The 16,722-nt window shown below is 53.1% G+C and overlaps 1 protein-coding gene across 3 annotated transcripts; it reads left to right on the forward strand.

The window, feature by feature from the left end:
* The first annotated feature begins 3,547 nt into the window (after positions 1-3,547).
* Positions 3,548-12,336, forward strand: LDLRAD1 (low density lipoprotein receptor class A domain containing 1). Of its 3 annotated transcripts, XM_007104417.1 has the most exons (6): positions 3,548-3,568; positions 4,072-4,123; positions 6,736-6,864; positions 8,964-9,101; positions 10,849-10,977; positions 12,188-12,336. In XM_007104417.1, the coding sequence occupies exons 1-6, from the start codon at positions 3,548-3,550 to the stop codon at positions 12,334-12,336; spliced, it is 618 nt and encodes a 205-aa protein (XP_007104479.1). The 3 variants fall into 3 exon arrangements, with proteins under 3 accessions (XP_007104479.1, XP_007104480.1, XP_007104481.1); XM_007104418.1 differs by lacking the exon at positions 6,736-6,864; XM_007104419.1 differs by lacking the exons at positions 6,736-6,864; positions 8,964-9,101.
* The last annotated feature ends 4,386 nt before the right edge of the window (positions 12,337-16,722 follow it).

Below are 16,722 nucleotides of genomic sequence, written 5' to 3' on the forward strand. Positions count from 1 at the left end.
AAATAGGTGTTCAATAAATGTTAGCAATTGGTGGTGGCCATAGGAATTACTAGGGAAACGCAAATTAAACCACACCGAGGGCTTCCCTGGTGGCACAGTGGTTGGGAGTCTGTCTGCCAATGCAGGGGACATGGGTTCGAGCCCTGGCCCAGGAGGATCCCACATGCCACGGAACATCTAATCCCTTGCGCCACAACTACTGAGCCTAAGCTCTAGAGCCCACAAGTCAGAACTACTGAGCCCACGTGCCACAACTACTGAAGCCTGCGCGCCTAGAGCCTGTGCTCCGCAACGAGAGAAGCCACGACAATGAGAAGCCCGCGCACCGCAGCAAAGAGTAGCCCCCGCTCGCTGCAACTAGAGAAAGCCCGTGCACAGCAACGAAGACCCAACACAGCCAAAAAAAAACAACAACAAAACCACACCAAGATACCATTTCACACCTACCAGACAGCAGATGGATGTCAGAAAGTCTGACACTTTCAAGACTGGGGAAACAGAAACTCTCACACGCTGCTAATGGGAGTGCAAACTGGTACAGCCACCTGGAAGAGCAGTTTGGCCATATCTGGTAAAGTTGAGGGGCCCCTGCACTGTGATTCTAGATGTATGTGTATGTGTGTGTGTCTAGAGAGTGTGTAAAAACCAGCCATTGGAATCATGCAAGGCATATTCAGGAAACTGGTTGACTCTGGGGAGGGAGGGAAGGAATAATACAACTGGAGAAAAAAGAGACCTTCAATTTTTGCTATACTTGATGGAAAAAGAAGTCTGAAGCAAAAATGACAAAAATTTTAATGTTTGTTATCTCTGGATGGTGGATACATTATTCTTCCAAGTTTTCTGTATTAAGTTTTTGAAACTTTTTTCCCAGGGAAAGGGAGAGGGGAAGAAGGGAGAGTTTGGAGCAGGTGGGCCAAGGGGGCCTGGTGCAGTGTTGGGTATTGAGTGGGGAGGACGAAGAGATCCATCTACTGGGGCACCACCTTTCTTCAGGAATGAGTGGAAAAGAAGTTTAGAGAGGTAGATGGGAGAGCTGAAGCTCAGAGAGGTTAAGTAACGTATCAGAGGTCACACAGCTAGTGGTGGGACCATTTGGACCATCAGCTCCAAAGGTCCCACTCTTTCTAGAAGTTTACCCAGGTGTGCCATGGCCCAAGCAGGGAAGGGAGGCCAGCAGGGTGGAGGTGGAGGTTGTACAATGCAGCCCAAGTCCTTTTTCTCCTCAATATAACCTGGCTGTGACACCAGGAAGTTCAGGGATTGAGGCACCAGGGCCTCTCCTCCATCTTTCCAGGACCCCCTGTTGCCCTTCACTCAAGGGTTCTTGGTGATAGCCTGAGCCCTGGAGAGATACAATGCTGCCAGCATAGCCAGGTGTGGCTGTACCTGGACTGGAGCAGGAGTCCAGAGGAAGGGAAATTTCACATCCCTGAAGAGTCTTTTCATAAAGGAACACTAAAGAATCACAGTCAAGAAAGGCCAGGGCTTCCCTGGTGGCGCAGTAGTTAAGAATCCGCCTACCAACGCAGGGGACACGGGTTCGAGACTTGGTCCGGGAAGATCCCACATGCTGCGGAGCAACTAAGCCCGTGCGCTGCAACTACTGAGCCTGCACTCTAAAGCCCGTGAGCCACAACTACTGAAGCCCGCATGCTCTAGAGCCCGTGCTCCACTACAAGAGAAGCCACTACAATGAGAAGCCTGTGCACCACAACGAAGGGTAGCCCCCGCTCGTTACAACTAGAGAAAGCCCACAAGGAGCAACAAAGACCCAATGCAGCCAGAAATAAATTAAAATAAAATAAATAAATTTATTTAAAAAAAAAAAAGGCCAGAGTTGAAGGACATGTGTTGGTCCCAGAATGGCAAAATGGTCATCATGCATGATACCACTCTCCATTCTTATACCCATGGCAGACATCACTATTCAATCACAAAACCCTGAGTCCTGACCTCGTAATCCTTCTGAACCTCATGTTCCAGACACTCTCAACAATCAACTGGAGTTGGCATGCAAGGTGAAATGTCGATGCATCTTTAGCACATGCCATGAGGGTCCTGCCCGTACCCCTCAGCCCTTTCCATTTCAGGGCACATCAGCCTAGCTTGCAGCTGCCAACACTGGCATCTCTTTGCCTAAGGTGGGCCAAGGGGTGCCAGGAATAAATACCCTCCAGCAGTTCTCAGCCAGTGACTGGCAAGAACTGGCAAATGCATACCTCAGTTCCCTTACCCTCGGGTGGGGTGACTCTGAGGTGCATCTTCTCCCGAATTCCTTAGCAAGAGAAATTTCCTCTTGCCCACAGTGGGATGAGTGTGATAACACTCCTGTTACTGGAGCCTCACTTCCCTCACCCCCCCGGTGTTTCCCGGGATTGCTCCCTTTTAAATCTGCTTGCCTTCAAAACTGGTCTTAGGTCTGATTATGGGGATCCCCAAACTAAGACATCCTCTTCATCTAGTCCAATTCCTTCTTTTTCTAGACAAGAGAACTGAGGCTCGGAGAAAGGAAATGACTTGCCCACGGCAGAGCCAGTGGCAGGGCCCTCATGAGAACCGTGTTCCCCTGACCTATAGCTTAGCCCTTCCCAGCGCTGCCGCCTTCTGAGGGCTGCCCCTGAGTCTGTCCATTCCACCCCCAACCCCACCCCCATCCCCGTGGACTTGGTAGTTTATATCCCAACAAAAAAGAAAAGGCTGGTTACAGGTTAGGCAACCCATGGGCATCACAGGCAGGCTATGTACAGAGGGACCCTCCCTGGAGCCCCCAAGCTCACTTCTGGAGGTGGACACCGCTCCTCCCTTGGTCCAGGACTTCCAACCAGACCCTTAAGCTCCCAGGACCTTGGTCTCCTCAGCAGAGGGATGAGCTGAATTGGTAGAAGGCATTATTCAGGGAAGCAACCTACCCCCACCCTTCCGCCATCACAGGCATCATCTCTGGAAAAATTTAAAGTACATGGCCACTTTTTTAAAGAAAATAAAATTATATTTGCTTTATAATTTTAGTGGGAAATGCATATTCTTTCCACCTTGGTTACATATTTAATTGAACAAACATCAATGAAAAAAATGACCCCTGCTTTTTAGCCACTGGAACATTAATCCTGGGTATTTCTGCCTGGATCTTCATGCAGTTGCGGGGCCTGACATCCTCCAGTCTCATAATTGATGTGGAGGAAAAATCACACCCTGAAAAATTCCTGGGTTAATGCCCCCACCAAACCCACACTGTGTGACTTGAGGGCAGTTTCTCCGTCTATGAACCTCAGACTCTCCGCCTGTAACATGGGGGTGAGAACTCCAACCTTGGAGTGTGGCTGTCAGACTGCAGAGTGGGGAAGGGCCAGGCAGGAGCAGGGCCCTGCTGCCCTTTCCTCGGCATGGGAGGCAGCCTGGGAGGGGCCTGCCCACAGGGAGGGTGCGGCCAGGCGAGGCCTGCTGTCATCCCTCCTCCAGGCTGCCCCTGGTGACAGGCAGGGAACCTGCGCTGAGTTCTCTGCACCCACCCAGGGCCCGGAGACTGGAGCCAGGAGCCGGAGACATGAACAAGATCTTCCCCCAGGTAAGAGCTGCCCTGAGACAGCTCCTGACCAGGGGCAGCCAACCTCAGGCTAAGGGTGGGCAGTAAAGAGGGGAGACACTGAGGTGACTCCGGTCCTCCACCACCGTGGAGGCTCTCTACGGGGACCCAACAGGTGAACCAGGTACACGGTTCAGGTGATAAGTGCTGGGAGGGGAGAGGAGGCCAAGGGAGAGAACGATCAACATTATGGGAGGGGACATCAGGGGGATCCTCTCCAAGGGGAGCCGCCTGAGCTGGTTTGAAGGATGAATGTTTGCCAAGTGGACAGTGGAGGAAAAGGCGTTCCAGGGCACAGTACGGGCACGGGTGTGGGAACGTGAAGTGGACCTGATGAGTTTGGGGCATTCAGCATGCTGGAGTGGGAGGGCCCGTGGTTTCCCCCGAGGCTCTTGTTGACACTTCTGAAAAACTTTTCAGTCTGGCTCCCTGAGTCTGGACCTCGCCTCACCTCAGCCCACGCCTCACTCTGTTCTCTTGGGCAGGGGGATGGCAATGCTGCTGCCGCTGGAAGCAAAGCCCTCCCTGGAAGGGAAGGTAAAGGACGGAGGGCCTGGGGCCAGTCCCGCCCCCACGTGGGGCTCCCTTGAAGCTGGGCCGTTGCTACAGAGACACAAAGGGGGCTCCCTAAGGCTCCCACTCTCTCAGACCTCTGTCCCCTTGCTGATGTCCCCTTGCTCCCAGCGTCCTGGCCAACCATGATGACAGCCATTTGCTTAATAGGGTGGTTCATTCTCTCCATGCACAAGCATGTGTGGAGCACCTACTGTATGCTGCCCACCTCACAGGCACAGTGCCACACACAGTAACCCCCGGTAACCTATAGAGGAAAGAGCTCTGGAGTCGAGTCCCTGGCTCAGAGGGTGACCTGGGTGATTCTCTTTACCTCTGAGGCATAAAATAGGCAGGCTTACGCACTTATTTAGCACCTGCTCTTGGCCACTGGCTCACCATGTGACCAGGACAGTTTGCTTTACCTCTGTGGAATAAAGGAAGGAAAGAACACATTTATTAAGCACCTGCTATGTGTTTCCAATCTTGGCCTTCATTTGATCGTTTAAGGAAACAGCCCCAGAGAGATAGCTACTACTAACTATCAAGGATCAAGGGCCTGTTATGTGCCCGGCATCGCAGGGCCTGTTTCAACCCTCAGGACAGCTCTGAGAGGGGCTCCTATTAGGGGGCAATAACAGATGAGGCAGCTGAGGTGAAGGGAGGTCAGGTAGCTCAGCCAGGCTGGGATCCCACACGGATGGGAGGAGGGAGGCAGGGTTCCAATTCGAATCAGGGTCCCTCTGGTTGCAAAGCCCCGGTGCCTTTGCTGCTCTGCACTGGTGCTTGTTTATTTCAAGCCTGGCTCACGGTGGGCGTGATGTGGGAAAATGGCCCCCTTTTCGCATCTGTACCGTGGGGCATCGGCAACTAAGGGCTTTCAGGCTTTGAAGTGCAGCCTTCATCTGGCCGTGGGCCCCGAGGCTCTCCTGTGACCCCACCCACCCGGCCTGTGCTGCACAAACGTTTGAGGAGTGGCTGCTTGGCCAACCAGGATGCTGCTCCTTGCCAGCCTTCCCGCTGTCTCCCTGGTTACCTGAGTTTACAAGGGCGCCACGGACTAAGGCTGCAGGGAATATGGGTTTTAGATTTATGCTGCATCTCCTACAGCATAAATCGGCTATCGTCTCCCTTCCCAATGCACGCCCACCCCGGGCTCCGGACACACGGGGCCACTTGCTGTCCCCCACATGCCATCCAGGCACTCTCTGCCTGGAGTGCCCTCTCCTTGCACCTTCCCCTTGACTGCCTGTGGAAATCCCACCCTCCTTCAAGCACCCATGACACCTTGTTCACGCTTTCTTAACCACACACTTGCCACCTGGCTCTGTGAGCAGCTGGTGTACAGGTATAGTCTGAGTACAGAGTAGGCAGCTCTGGAAATGTGAATGGATTATATGGAAATGACCTGAACTGACCTGAATTGGGCCCTTCCCTTGTTTCCTAGATCTCTAGATCAGAGTATTCAGAAAGCACCTACTGTGTGCCTGCCTACTATGTCCCCAGGCTGGATCCTGGGGACGTAGATGCATGAGACCCGCTCCTGCCCCCTCTCTGAGATAATTGAGCCCCAGGGGACAGCAGGAGTGCCCACACTCTTCTTTTTACCTATCTACATCTTGTCTTCTAAGTGCAGCTACAAGCTTTTGGAGGGCAAGGAGATCAGAGCTGTGACTGCTTTTGTGTCCTCTACAGAGCAGGGCATCTAGTAGGATCCCAAGAAGACTTTGTTTCATTATTTCACAAGCAAGCAAATATTAAAGGATCGAAGTCAGTTAAAGGAGGAGGACATCACCTATTTCCACAGTACTTCAGATACAGAATGGCACAGTAAATGCTCAATAAACATGAATAGTAGCTAAAACCTTTACAGCACTTACTATGTCCCAAGCACTGTTCTGATACAGTACCTAGCTTAATCCTCTCAACAACTCTAAGGTAGGCATTATGACCCCCATTTTCCACTTGAGGAAACAGACACAGAGAAGTAAAGTGGCTCTTCAGTGTGGCCCAACTGGAAAGTGGTGCAGCTGGGATTCCAATCAGCATCCTGACAGGCTCCAGAATGAGCAATCAGTTGGCATGTGGAAAGGGCACCCGTTTGGGCGGCAAATTGGTGTGGATTCACATCCCAGCTCCACACAAGGTGACCTGAACCTTTTCTTCTCTGAGCCTCAGTCTCCTCATTTATAAAATAAATGTTGTCTTGAAAAATACAAATAATGGCTATGAAGGGCCTGCTTTGGTCTCTGCCCCATGGTAGGGGCTTGATACCCAGGTGTACATCTCTCCCTTCCTCCTGAGGAGACAGCCTCATGGAAGGACAGGAGGGTGAGGCGGGTGGGGCAGAGACTTGGGACCCTCATCCTGACTGCCACTCACCAGCAACTGGACCTGGGCCAGAGACAGGTGTTTGGTGGGGGTGGACCCGCAGGCAGAGGCGAGAACATCATGGTGGGCTTGGGAGCCCTCTCCTCCAGGGAAGCCTGTCCCGCCCCCAGGACCCTAGTGCGGGGGGACCACTTGTAGCGGTCAGGGCAGGGAATCCCTGGGCCCCAGCACTGGCTGCTCCATCACTGGTTTCCCACCCCACACAGCAGACCGCAGCCCTTTCTGCTGCTCGTGCCGAGGGGCCTGCCTCTCAGCCTTCCTCATGCTCCTGCTGGCAACTCTTGCAGCCCTTATTGCCCTGGTCGCCATCCTTGGACCCCCACCTCGCATGCCAGGTCAGAGTGGGCAAGAGAGGGAGGGTCAGACTTGTTGGGAGGGGATGGGGACACAGAGAGATGGGGGAAAACTGGCCCTGCCTGGCTTCTCCATGAAATGACTTTTGGACAGTTCCTTAGGGTGCATGTGCAGACACACACAGACACTGACATATACACATCTCTGAGCTTCCATTTGCACATCTATAAGCATGAGCTATTGAGAGGACCCAGCTCTGATGCCACCTCCTCCAGGAAGCCTTCCCTGCCTGCCTGGTTTAGGAGCCTTGTCTCAGCTCCCATAACTCTCACACTTCCTCTTCCCCCAGTCTGGTCACCCTGGGTGGTGCCATCCATCTGCACATCTGCCTTCGCCACAGAGGACAGGGACCTGTCCAACATATCCCCGAGGCCCAACTTCAGTGGTGAGCCCCAACACCGACCCTGCCATCATGCAGCTAACAGTTTGGAGAGTGAGGCGGATATTAATCCAATAAGTACAGTAAGGCAGGGTTAATGGGGGCTCTGAGAGTCTGGAGCAGGGCTCCAACCCAGTCCAGGAGTCAGGAAGGGCTCCTTGAGAAGTGAAAGGGGGCTGAGGCATGAAGGGAAAGTGGGTTGGTTAGTGGAAGGGGTGGCAGGAAAACCACAGGGAACACCCTGTCCAGAGTCCCTGGGATGGGAGGAAATGTGAGGAGAAGGTCAGTGGACACGAAGGACAGAGCAGCGGGTGGAGCCGAGGCCCAGGGCCTCAAAGGCTGCACTGGGGAGGGGGGTCACCATCCAGAGAGCCATGGGCAGGCATTAAGCTGGGGGCAGGGTGTCAGCAGACCTACCTTTCTGAGAGATGGCTCTGTCACCTAGCAGGAGGTGCTAAGGGGACAGGTGGAGTAGGGGGTAAAATCCACAGTACCCTACATGCCTGAGCATGGGCACTGGGGATAGATGTGAGCACGCAAGGAGTTGCCTGTGCATATGTACCTATGTGTCTGTGTGTTTATGTGTGTGTGTACGTGTGTGTGCAGGTGTCTGTGTATATGCACATGTCTGTGTATGCAGGTACATATCTGTGTGTGTGTGCCCGTGTGTGTGCACGTCTGTGTATGTGCGAGTGTATTGATGTATGTCTGTGTAAGCAGCTGTGTGTGTGTGACAATGTAACTGTCTCTGAGGGCCGGACCCCTCACACTAGCTGAGGCAGTTCCAGGAGATGAGCCGTGGTTCACATGTGCACAAACACACAGGCACAAACCTGCTCCCACCTCCAACCTGCACTCACGCGTGTACACATGCACAGCCTGCGGAGCCGGACCTCCCAGCCCATCTGTCAGTTTCTCTCCCCTAATTTTTTGGGGACAGCCCCAGGGTTGGGTGTTCCCCGCAGTGGGATGGAAGGGAAGACTCTCAGAAGGATGGACACTCAGATGGTGCCCACCATTCCTGGACACTGGGGAGGCGACCCGGCCTCAGGAAAGAGCAGAGGCAGCAGCCTGGGTTATTAGCCGTGTGGCCGGGCATGTCGCACCTCTCTGTGTCTTACTTTCCTCATCTGTGAAATGGGGCTAATGATGACACCTCACAGAGGTTTTGGGGGAAACAATAGAATAAAAATGTGAAGGCGCTTTGCAGCCCGTAACGTTGTCCCAGATGTAAGGGATGTGGCATAACAGTCCCCAGCCAGCCCCAGGACGTTGCCTCTGACACCTTCACCTGCACCAGGAGCCCCACCATGAAAGCCACTTCACTGACTTCAGCACTGTCCTCAGGAACTTCCCGTGAGACAGTCATTCAATAAACCGTGACTTTCTCTGCACTCTCTCTAGGGTTATTCACACAGAGGCTTTTATGTAATCTCCCCAGCTGTCCTGTGGGGTGTGTGCTATGATCCCCATCTTGCAGAAAGGAACCTGAGGCACAGAGAGGTTGGGTCATCTGCCCATGGTCACACGCTGGCAAGTGGTTGAGCTGGGGCTTGAACCCCATCTCCGACGCTGAGCCCAGTGTCCTCCCCACTGCCCCAGCCTCTCACCCCAGCTCAGGTGGGGCTCAGTGGGGAGAACTTGGTGATGCCCTTGTAAACACCACCCTTGACCCTTCCGGGGCTCGCCCTGCCCACTCAGGGGCCCAGCCCTGCGTGACACAGATGAACAGGACGGGCTTCCTATGCCATGACCGGAGGAGCTGCATCCCAGCCAGCAGGGTCTGTGATGGCGTCCCCACCTGTGCCCACGGCGAGGACGAGGAGGAGGCCTTGTGCCGTGAGTAGTTACTCCAGGGCCCCTTGGGAGTTGCCCCCCCAACTCCAGCTCTCCCTGCAGCCATACTGAAGCTCGACCCCCCCCGAACATACCAGGCACCCTGATGTCCTCAGGCCTTTGCTTATATGCTGCCCTCAGCCAGGAACATCTTCCCGCACCCTGTCCCACTCACACTCACACACATGTGCCCACACTAGGGGATGCCTCCACTCTGTCCATCTCCGTGCCCAGAGAACCTGTGTACAACCCTCAAGGCAGATTTCAAGTGCTGCCTCCTCCAGGAAGCCTTCCCTGACGCCCAGACTAAATTAAGTTCCCTCGTTTGGGATCTCACAACCCCTGTGCTTCCCTGCACCCCAGCCCTAGTCACACTGGTTGTCACTCTCAATTGGCACGTTTGCCACCCTCATCAGACTGTGAACTCCTCTGGGGGGAACCTAATCTGCTTGATATTGGGGCCCAGTGCCTGGCACAGGGCACTGCAAAGAGAGGTATCGGGAATGATTTGCTGAATAAAGGATGAAATGAGTGAATTAATGAATGCGAAGGTCTAGTCCCAGACCTTAGAGACCTGACAGTTCTCAAGAGAGAGGAGCGTGGCACTTGCCACAGAGGAGGGAGAGAGCCTGGTGAGTCGGAGTGGTACCTTATGGGGAGAGGGTCATTGCATCATGGACCCTCAAGACCAGAAAAGATCTTAAAGGTCATCTAGTCCATGTCCCAGCTCATGCCCAAATCCCCTCTGCCTCTGCATGCACACTCCCAGGATGGGAAGCTCACTACAGTTTGAGGCAGCTGCTCCCGTCACTGCCTGGTTTTTCCATGGGAACGTCTCCCTTGTACTGAGTTTAGAGCTGCCTCCCAGTAGCATCCTTGATTGGTTCCAGCTCTGCCCTCTCATTAACCCCTGCCCCCCAAGAACCACATTTCAATCTATCTCCCATGATGATGGCACTGCATGGATTTGGAGATTGTTTTCTTGTCCCCCATGAGTGTCCTCTTACCCGGGCCACCCTCTGAACTCCCAGTCACCCCTTTATGATTGGTCTTCCCCACTCCACCAGCACTCTGCAGAACACATACCAAATGCCCATGTCCCTCTCCCTGGACTGGCCCCAGAAGCATCCATGACGCTTCTGGCTGGCTCTGGTGAGTCCAAGGAACAAAGGCTTTTCCCCTCCCAAGTCTGGGTTATACCTCTAGTGATGTGGCCTGAGTTTGTGTTAATTTTCGGTATACCTGTCCCACTGCTGTTTAACACAGAACACACTTTCAAGAAAGATGCTCTGACTCTCTTTCACAAAGCATGTGATTCCACATTCCCTGAGTTCTGGGACCCAAGTGCAAGGCTTCATATTTCTTCTTGTTATGTTCCAGTTGGAGGAGGCTTCCTGGAGGTGAAGGAACTTGAACCTGGACTTGCAGGTGGAATGGTTTGGGACAGGCGTCCAGGAGGACTTTTCTGGAGGGAGGAGTAAAGCAAGCGATGGTGTGGAGTGGGAAGGCGCAAGAGCTGAGTAGGGAGAAGTGGCTCTGGGCATTCTATTGGGTGAACAGGGAAAGAACCCTCCTCTCTCCTTGACTTGACCTCCTCCCCAAGAAACCTCCCTTTGCCCTTCCTGGATAGATGGGCGGTGACCCCGAGTTTGACAGCTGCCAGGGTGGCCAGGACAGTCCACCTCCGGATAGTCCTGAGGCAGATGCAGCCAGATGTGGACTTCCTCCTGCCTCATCTCTCCCTCTGTAGGAGACATGCCCCAGAGGCTCCCTGGCTTCCTCGTGGCTCACTGCGGAGACCCCGCTTCCTGGATCTACTCAGACCAAAAGTGTGATGGGCTCAACAACTGTGGGGACTGCTCGGATGAACTGAGCCCAGGTGGGGGTCTGGGCACAAGCTTGGCTGGGGCAGGTGGCCAGGCAGTGGCCAGAGGGCAGAAGTTAAACAGAGAGAATCTCCGAAGTTCCCCCTGCATCCCCTTCTTGCATCCTAGGAAGAAGTTTTTCACTCCTCCTTGAATGCCTCAAGTGGTAGGGTGCTCACTACCACTCCAAGGGGCTCCTTCTGGAGAGTTATTCTTCTGTGGTGGGAAACTGGCTTTCAAGGTCGCAGATGAGGAAACTGGGACCCAGAGGGCAGTCATGCAAGGAGTACATACATGGCCCAGCCGGGGTCTGAACCTGGGCTTCCTTCATCTTCTCTGCACCACCCAACAACCCTGCGAGGAAAGGAAGGCAGGAATCGCTGGCCCCAATTTATATGTAGGTAAACTGAGACCAGAGAGGAGAAGTGACTTAATATGATGAGTGATGGGAAGGGGGCTTGGGTGTAAACCCAGGTCTCCTGACTCTAAGATGAGTTCTTTCATTGCTCCAGAGTTTCCCTTCAATTTCTTCCCCAGTGTTCAACCCACAAACATGTTCTGAGCACTGTTGGGGGCTGGCCGGGTGCCAGGTTCTGCTGGGGCACAGTCAGGAGTCAAACATATGTCCCACCCCCAGGACTCACATCATGATGATGCCAAAAGGAAGTGCTGGGGTCCTGGAGAGGTTTTTTGTGGAGGGGGTGGATAGGAGAAGTAATCATCAAGGGAGACTTCTCAGAAGAGGCAATATTCAAGCAGGTCTTAAAAAATGGACAGCGTTTCAACAGGCAGAGGCTGGGTGTGCAGGGAAGAATGCTGGAGGCCCAGGGTCCAGGGCAAAGGAGGGAGGTCTGCGAGGTGCCCTCAAGGAATCATAAGCCGGCTGGTGGGACCGAATCAGGGTGAGAGAGGAGGATGGGAGACTATATGCGCCCATTAGTAACTGAACACTGACTGTGGGCCTGGCACTTTGCCTATCTTCCTTAATAACAACCTTGAGCACATGAGGAAACTGAGGTTCAGACAGAGTGAGAGACTTGCTTGAGGTCGCACAGCCTATGAGTTGTGGAGTCTAGATTCTCTCTTCTCCAGGGAAATAAGGAATATAGTCAACCCGTGTCAGATGGGGCAGGGCTGTGGAAGCAATGGTAGGTTTCAGAGCTAAAGAGTGCCCTGGTGCATGGGGCATTCCAGGACAGAGCAGCTACTCTTCTGTCTTCCCAGTGACTATGTGCCCGCCCTGCGGCCCTGGCTGGTGGCGCTGTCCCTCGACTGTCTTCAAATATTGCAGCTGTATCCCCAGGAGCCTCTGCCGTGATCACGTGCAGCACTGCTCTGACTGGTCTGATGAGTACTCCTGTCCTGGACCCTGAATGGGTCACCCAGGCCAGAGTGGGAGGCTGGTTGGAATGGCACTGATAACCCGTCACATATGCTATGAATCCAAGTACACAAGGGCAGGAAGGAGCCTTCGAGATCATGTAGTGGGATCTACACACCGTTGTCTCTGAATAGGAATTGCCTCTCCTGCTTTCAAGTTTTTCAGCCTCTGCTTGAATTCTTCCAGTGACGGGGAGCTCACTACCATGGTAGGCAACTCCTAACAAAGACGAAGGGAATCTGCTTCCATGATTGGAGGCCTGCCTCTGGTGCCACACAGAGGAAATCTGGTCCTCCAATCCAAGACAGGCTTGCAGATACTGACCTTGTCACCCCTTGGAGAAAAGATAAGTCTTGGGCTTAAACACCAAGCTGAGAAGTTTAGCCCTTATGGATGGCACATTTATAAAGTATATGCCACTTCCTGCCCTTTGGTACCTAAAGCAGATATTGCTGGGCTTGGATGCAGCCTCAGTGTTTTCTCAGCTCAGTAATCCTAACAGGTCCCACTGATGGATCACATGATATGCACATGAGACGAGGTACTTGTCATCCTGCCCCTAGGAAGCCACCCCAGGAAGCTCTGAGCTGTAGGAAGAACAGCTTGAGGAGCCCCCCCACCGCCATCCATCCCTTCTCTTCCCAACCACTCCCACCCTCACCCCATGACCAGCTGCCCAACAAAACAGCCCAGGTTCCTTCAAGTAGGGATTGTATTTTGGTTCCGGAGCCTGAGTGAGGAGTTGTTTCTCGGCATACATTTCCAGTTTCACAGCACCCAGGCAGGAAAGGATGGATATCCCCATTAAACAGATGAGGAAACTGTGGCCCAGAGGGAGAAATAACCAGGATCATACAGCAAAGTAAGGGCTGGAACTGGGACTCAAATACCATCCGTGGTGTCCCAACCCCAAAGTCTTTCCATCTACCAATGTGACTCTATCTTGGCCAGGGTGGAGGCAGAGTCTCTGTAGTGTGTTTCAAAAGGTAGCTTGAGGGTCAGAAAGTGTCCCACCCTTATTCTGAAAGATGGACTTGGAATCTGGCCAATAAGGGACTACTGTTGAGGGAGACGGACATATCCCCACTGGAAATTAATAAAATCAGTTCTGTGTATCAGTCTCACGTGAGTTTTGAAATAAATATGGGCACCAGGAGAGACTGGTGAGCTCTAGTTCATTCACTGCCACGTTAATTCATCCACTCACACACTAAACAGTGTCTGTGCGCCTGCTCTGTGCCAAGCCGGGCGCCAGGCACCCAGGAGTGAGCAGGCCTGGGTGCAACACTGGAGGAGCACAGGATCCCATGGAGGAGGCACCTCACACTGGGAGGAGGGGTGGGACAGCAGAAAATGCTGGGCTGAGGGCACCATGGAGGGGCCTTCGGGAGCCAGGACACAATCATGTTTTGGGCTCTGATGACCTGAAGATCAGTTCCCGGAACGGGATGCCTCAGGGATCCTGCCTGAGGGAGGCTCAGCAGTGGGCTCTGGCATCTTTGGCTGAGTTTCTCTCCAAGCGCAGTGCAAGTGAGGTTCTACGGGCACGCTCAGGGCATCCTTGGTTCTGAAGACTGATCCAGAGCAGCCACTCCTTCCCAGAGGAGGGGCATTTGGGCTGACTCTGGAGGGCAGGAGAATTTCCAGTGGTAGAGGTGGAGGAGAAGGCATTTCCAGCTGAGGGGCCTCATGAAGAAAGGCATGGGAATGCCCAGCAGGCCACATGGCCAAAGCAATAGGACAATAGGAGGTGAGGAGGTGGGCAAGGACATGATCCTGGAGGGCATGGTGTGTCACACTTCATCCTAAGGGCAGTGGGTGTCATCAAGGCATGGTAAGCAAGGAAGTCACCTGGAGCTACAGTGACCTTTAATTACAACAGTCCAAGAGGAACATGCCAGGGCATGACCAAGTGTGCAGAGAAGAGAGGATGATCAAGGGCTATTTACTGGTGGAACACGTGTGGGGGGTGGGGGGAAGGAAGTAGGGAGAATGAGGACAACAGGGGCCCCGAAGCCTGAGAGAGGACAAGAGAGTTGAGCTGACTGACCCCTGAGGAACAAGAAAAGTTTCAGAAACTCATTCCAGCGTTCAAATACCAACATGTTCCTGACATCCTGAGCATCAGTTGTTGAAAACAAGGTCACTGGGGAGAGGCCAAGGAAGAAGGAGCCTATGTTTGCTCAGGCTGAAACTGCACAACTCACATTGGGATTTGAACCCGCTGTCTTTTCATTGAGATCGCATACCTGGTCTCAGGACTTAACGAACCTCAGGTTCTTTATGTCTCTCAGCAGAAAGAATTCAGTGAGAGACAAAGTGATAGGTAACAAGTGGATTTATTTAGAGAGGTACATATTCCATAGACAGAATGTGGTCCGTCTCAAAAGCTGAGAATGGCCCTGGGAGAAGCACACTCCACAGACAGAGTGTGGGCCATCTCAGAAGGCGAGAGGCCCCGAAATATGGGGTGGTTAGTTTTTATGGGCTGGGTAATTTCATAGGCTAACGAATGAGAGGATTATTCCAACTATTTTGGGAAACGGGCAGAGATTTCCACGTATTGGGCCACGGCCCACTTTTTGACATTTTATGGTTAGCCTTGGAACTGTCATGGCACCTGTGGGTGTGTCATTTAGCATTTGCTAATATATTACAATGAGTGTATAATGAGGCTTAAGGTCCACTGGAAGTTGAATCTTCCACCATCTTGGACCTAATGGTTCTAACCAGTGTTTGTTGTATCCTCAAGGGCTATGTCATTCTATTATAGGTTGTGCCCTGCCCACTTCCCTGCTGTTTCAGTATCAGTCAGCCTCGGTGGTTCAGGTGCAGGAGAGGCCCAGTTCCTGCCAGGGGCTGGTGGTGCTGTGGTTGGTCCCCACAAGAGAGAGACGGGGAGACCTCAGTGGTCATCCATTCCTGGGCTTCTTCACTGGGCTGTGGCTTTCTCAGAAAAATGCCCAGAGGCACTGGCACCACGGGTTGCATGTAATTCTGCCCTCCCCTCCCAACCAAGCCCATCTATGGGCCTGTTGCAGGAAGGGGACCCCTTCCAGGGCCTGAGAGTGGGCCTCTTGTCTAACACTTGGAAATGAATTGTCTGAGGAGACATGTGTACTTGAAATAGGAGGGAAGGGGTTAGGGCTCAACCTTTGAAAGAATGACATAGCCCAAGGACATGACATAAACTGATTAGAACCAAATGGGTCCAAGATGGAGGACCAGTCAACTTCCACTAGACCTTGAGCCTCAGTATACGCTCACTGTAATACATCAGCAAGCTAAATGACACACCCACAGGCACCATGACAGTTCCAAGGCCGACCATAAGGATCAAAAACTGGGCGGTGGCCCAATTCCTGGAAATCCCTGCCCCTCCCCGAAATAGTTGGAACACTCCTCCCACTCATTAGCCTATGAAATTGCCCAGCCCTGTATAAACTGACAACCCCATAATCTGGTGCCTTTCTCACCTTCTGAGATGGCCCACACTCTGTCTGTGGAGTGTGTTTCTCTCTAAATAAATCCACTTCTTACCCATCACTTTGTCTCTCACTGAATTCTTTCTGCGATGAGACATCAAGAACCTGAGCTTCATTAAGTCCTGAAACCAGGTGTGTGATCTCAGTTGGAATACTATTGGTTTTGGCCTGGTTTGAGTCCCGGCACATGGGTTCACGTCCCAGTCTGAGGTTCACGGTTTCATTCTGACAAAGCAAAAGACTTTATTGGGAAGGGGCGCCTGGGCGGAGAACAGGAGAGTAAGGGAACCCAGGAGAACAGCTCTGCCACGTGGCTCACAGTCTCGGGCTTTATGGTAATGGGGTTAATTTCCGGGTTGTCTCTGGCCAATCATCTTTTTTTTTTTTTTTTTTTTTTGCGGTACGCGGGCCTCTCACTGTTGTGGCCTCTCCCGCTGCAGGGCACAGGCTCCGGACGCGCAGGCTCAGCGGCCATGGCTCACGGGCCCAGCCGCTCTGCGGCACGTGGGATCCTCCTGTGGGATCTTCCCGGACCAGGGCACGAACCCGTGTCCCCTGCACCGGCAGGTGGACTCTCAACCACTGCGCCACCAGGGAAAGCCCTGGCCAATCATCTTGCATGGCCCATATTTGGTCTGACTCAGGGTCCTTCCTGGTGGGACCTCTTGTTGTGAGACAACCCATGAGTAGTTATCACCTTGTCTGGCCAAGGAGGGCGGTTTCAGTCAGCGGTTCCCTAAGAGGCCCATGGGGTTAAGATGCTTCGTTTTGCAGGATGGAGAAACCAAAGCTGAGACCAACTTTCCCGAGTCCATTCAGCGTGTCAGTAGCAGGGGGAAGACCAAAAGCCAGCTTTCTAGGTGCACACAGTTGGCACTTGCTGAGCACTTACT

This window comes from Physeter macrocephalus, chromosome 4, assembly GCF_002837175.3.
Source record: "Physeter macrocephalus isolate SW-GA chromosome 4, ASM283717v5, whole genome shotgun sequence".
Lineage (NCBI taxonomy): Eukaryota > Metazoa > Chordata > Mammalia > Artiodactyla > Physeteridae > Physeter > Physeter macrocephalus.

Bases quoted from the DNA above. Each gene is read 5' to 3' on its own strand.
- LDLRAD1 (XM_007104417.1), top strand. From the start codon at position 3,548: ATGAACAAGATCTTCCCCCAG. The intron at 3,569-4,071 runs GTAAGAGCTGCC...TCTCTTGGGCAG, and splicing joins TGAACAAGATCTTCCCCCAG to GGGGATGGCAATGCTGCTGC. The intron at 9,102-10,848 runs GTGAGTAGTTAC...CTCCCTCTGTAG, and splicing joins CGAGGAGGAGGCCTTGTGCC to GAGACATGCCCCAGAGGCTC.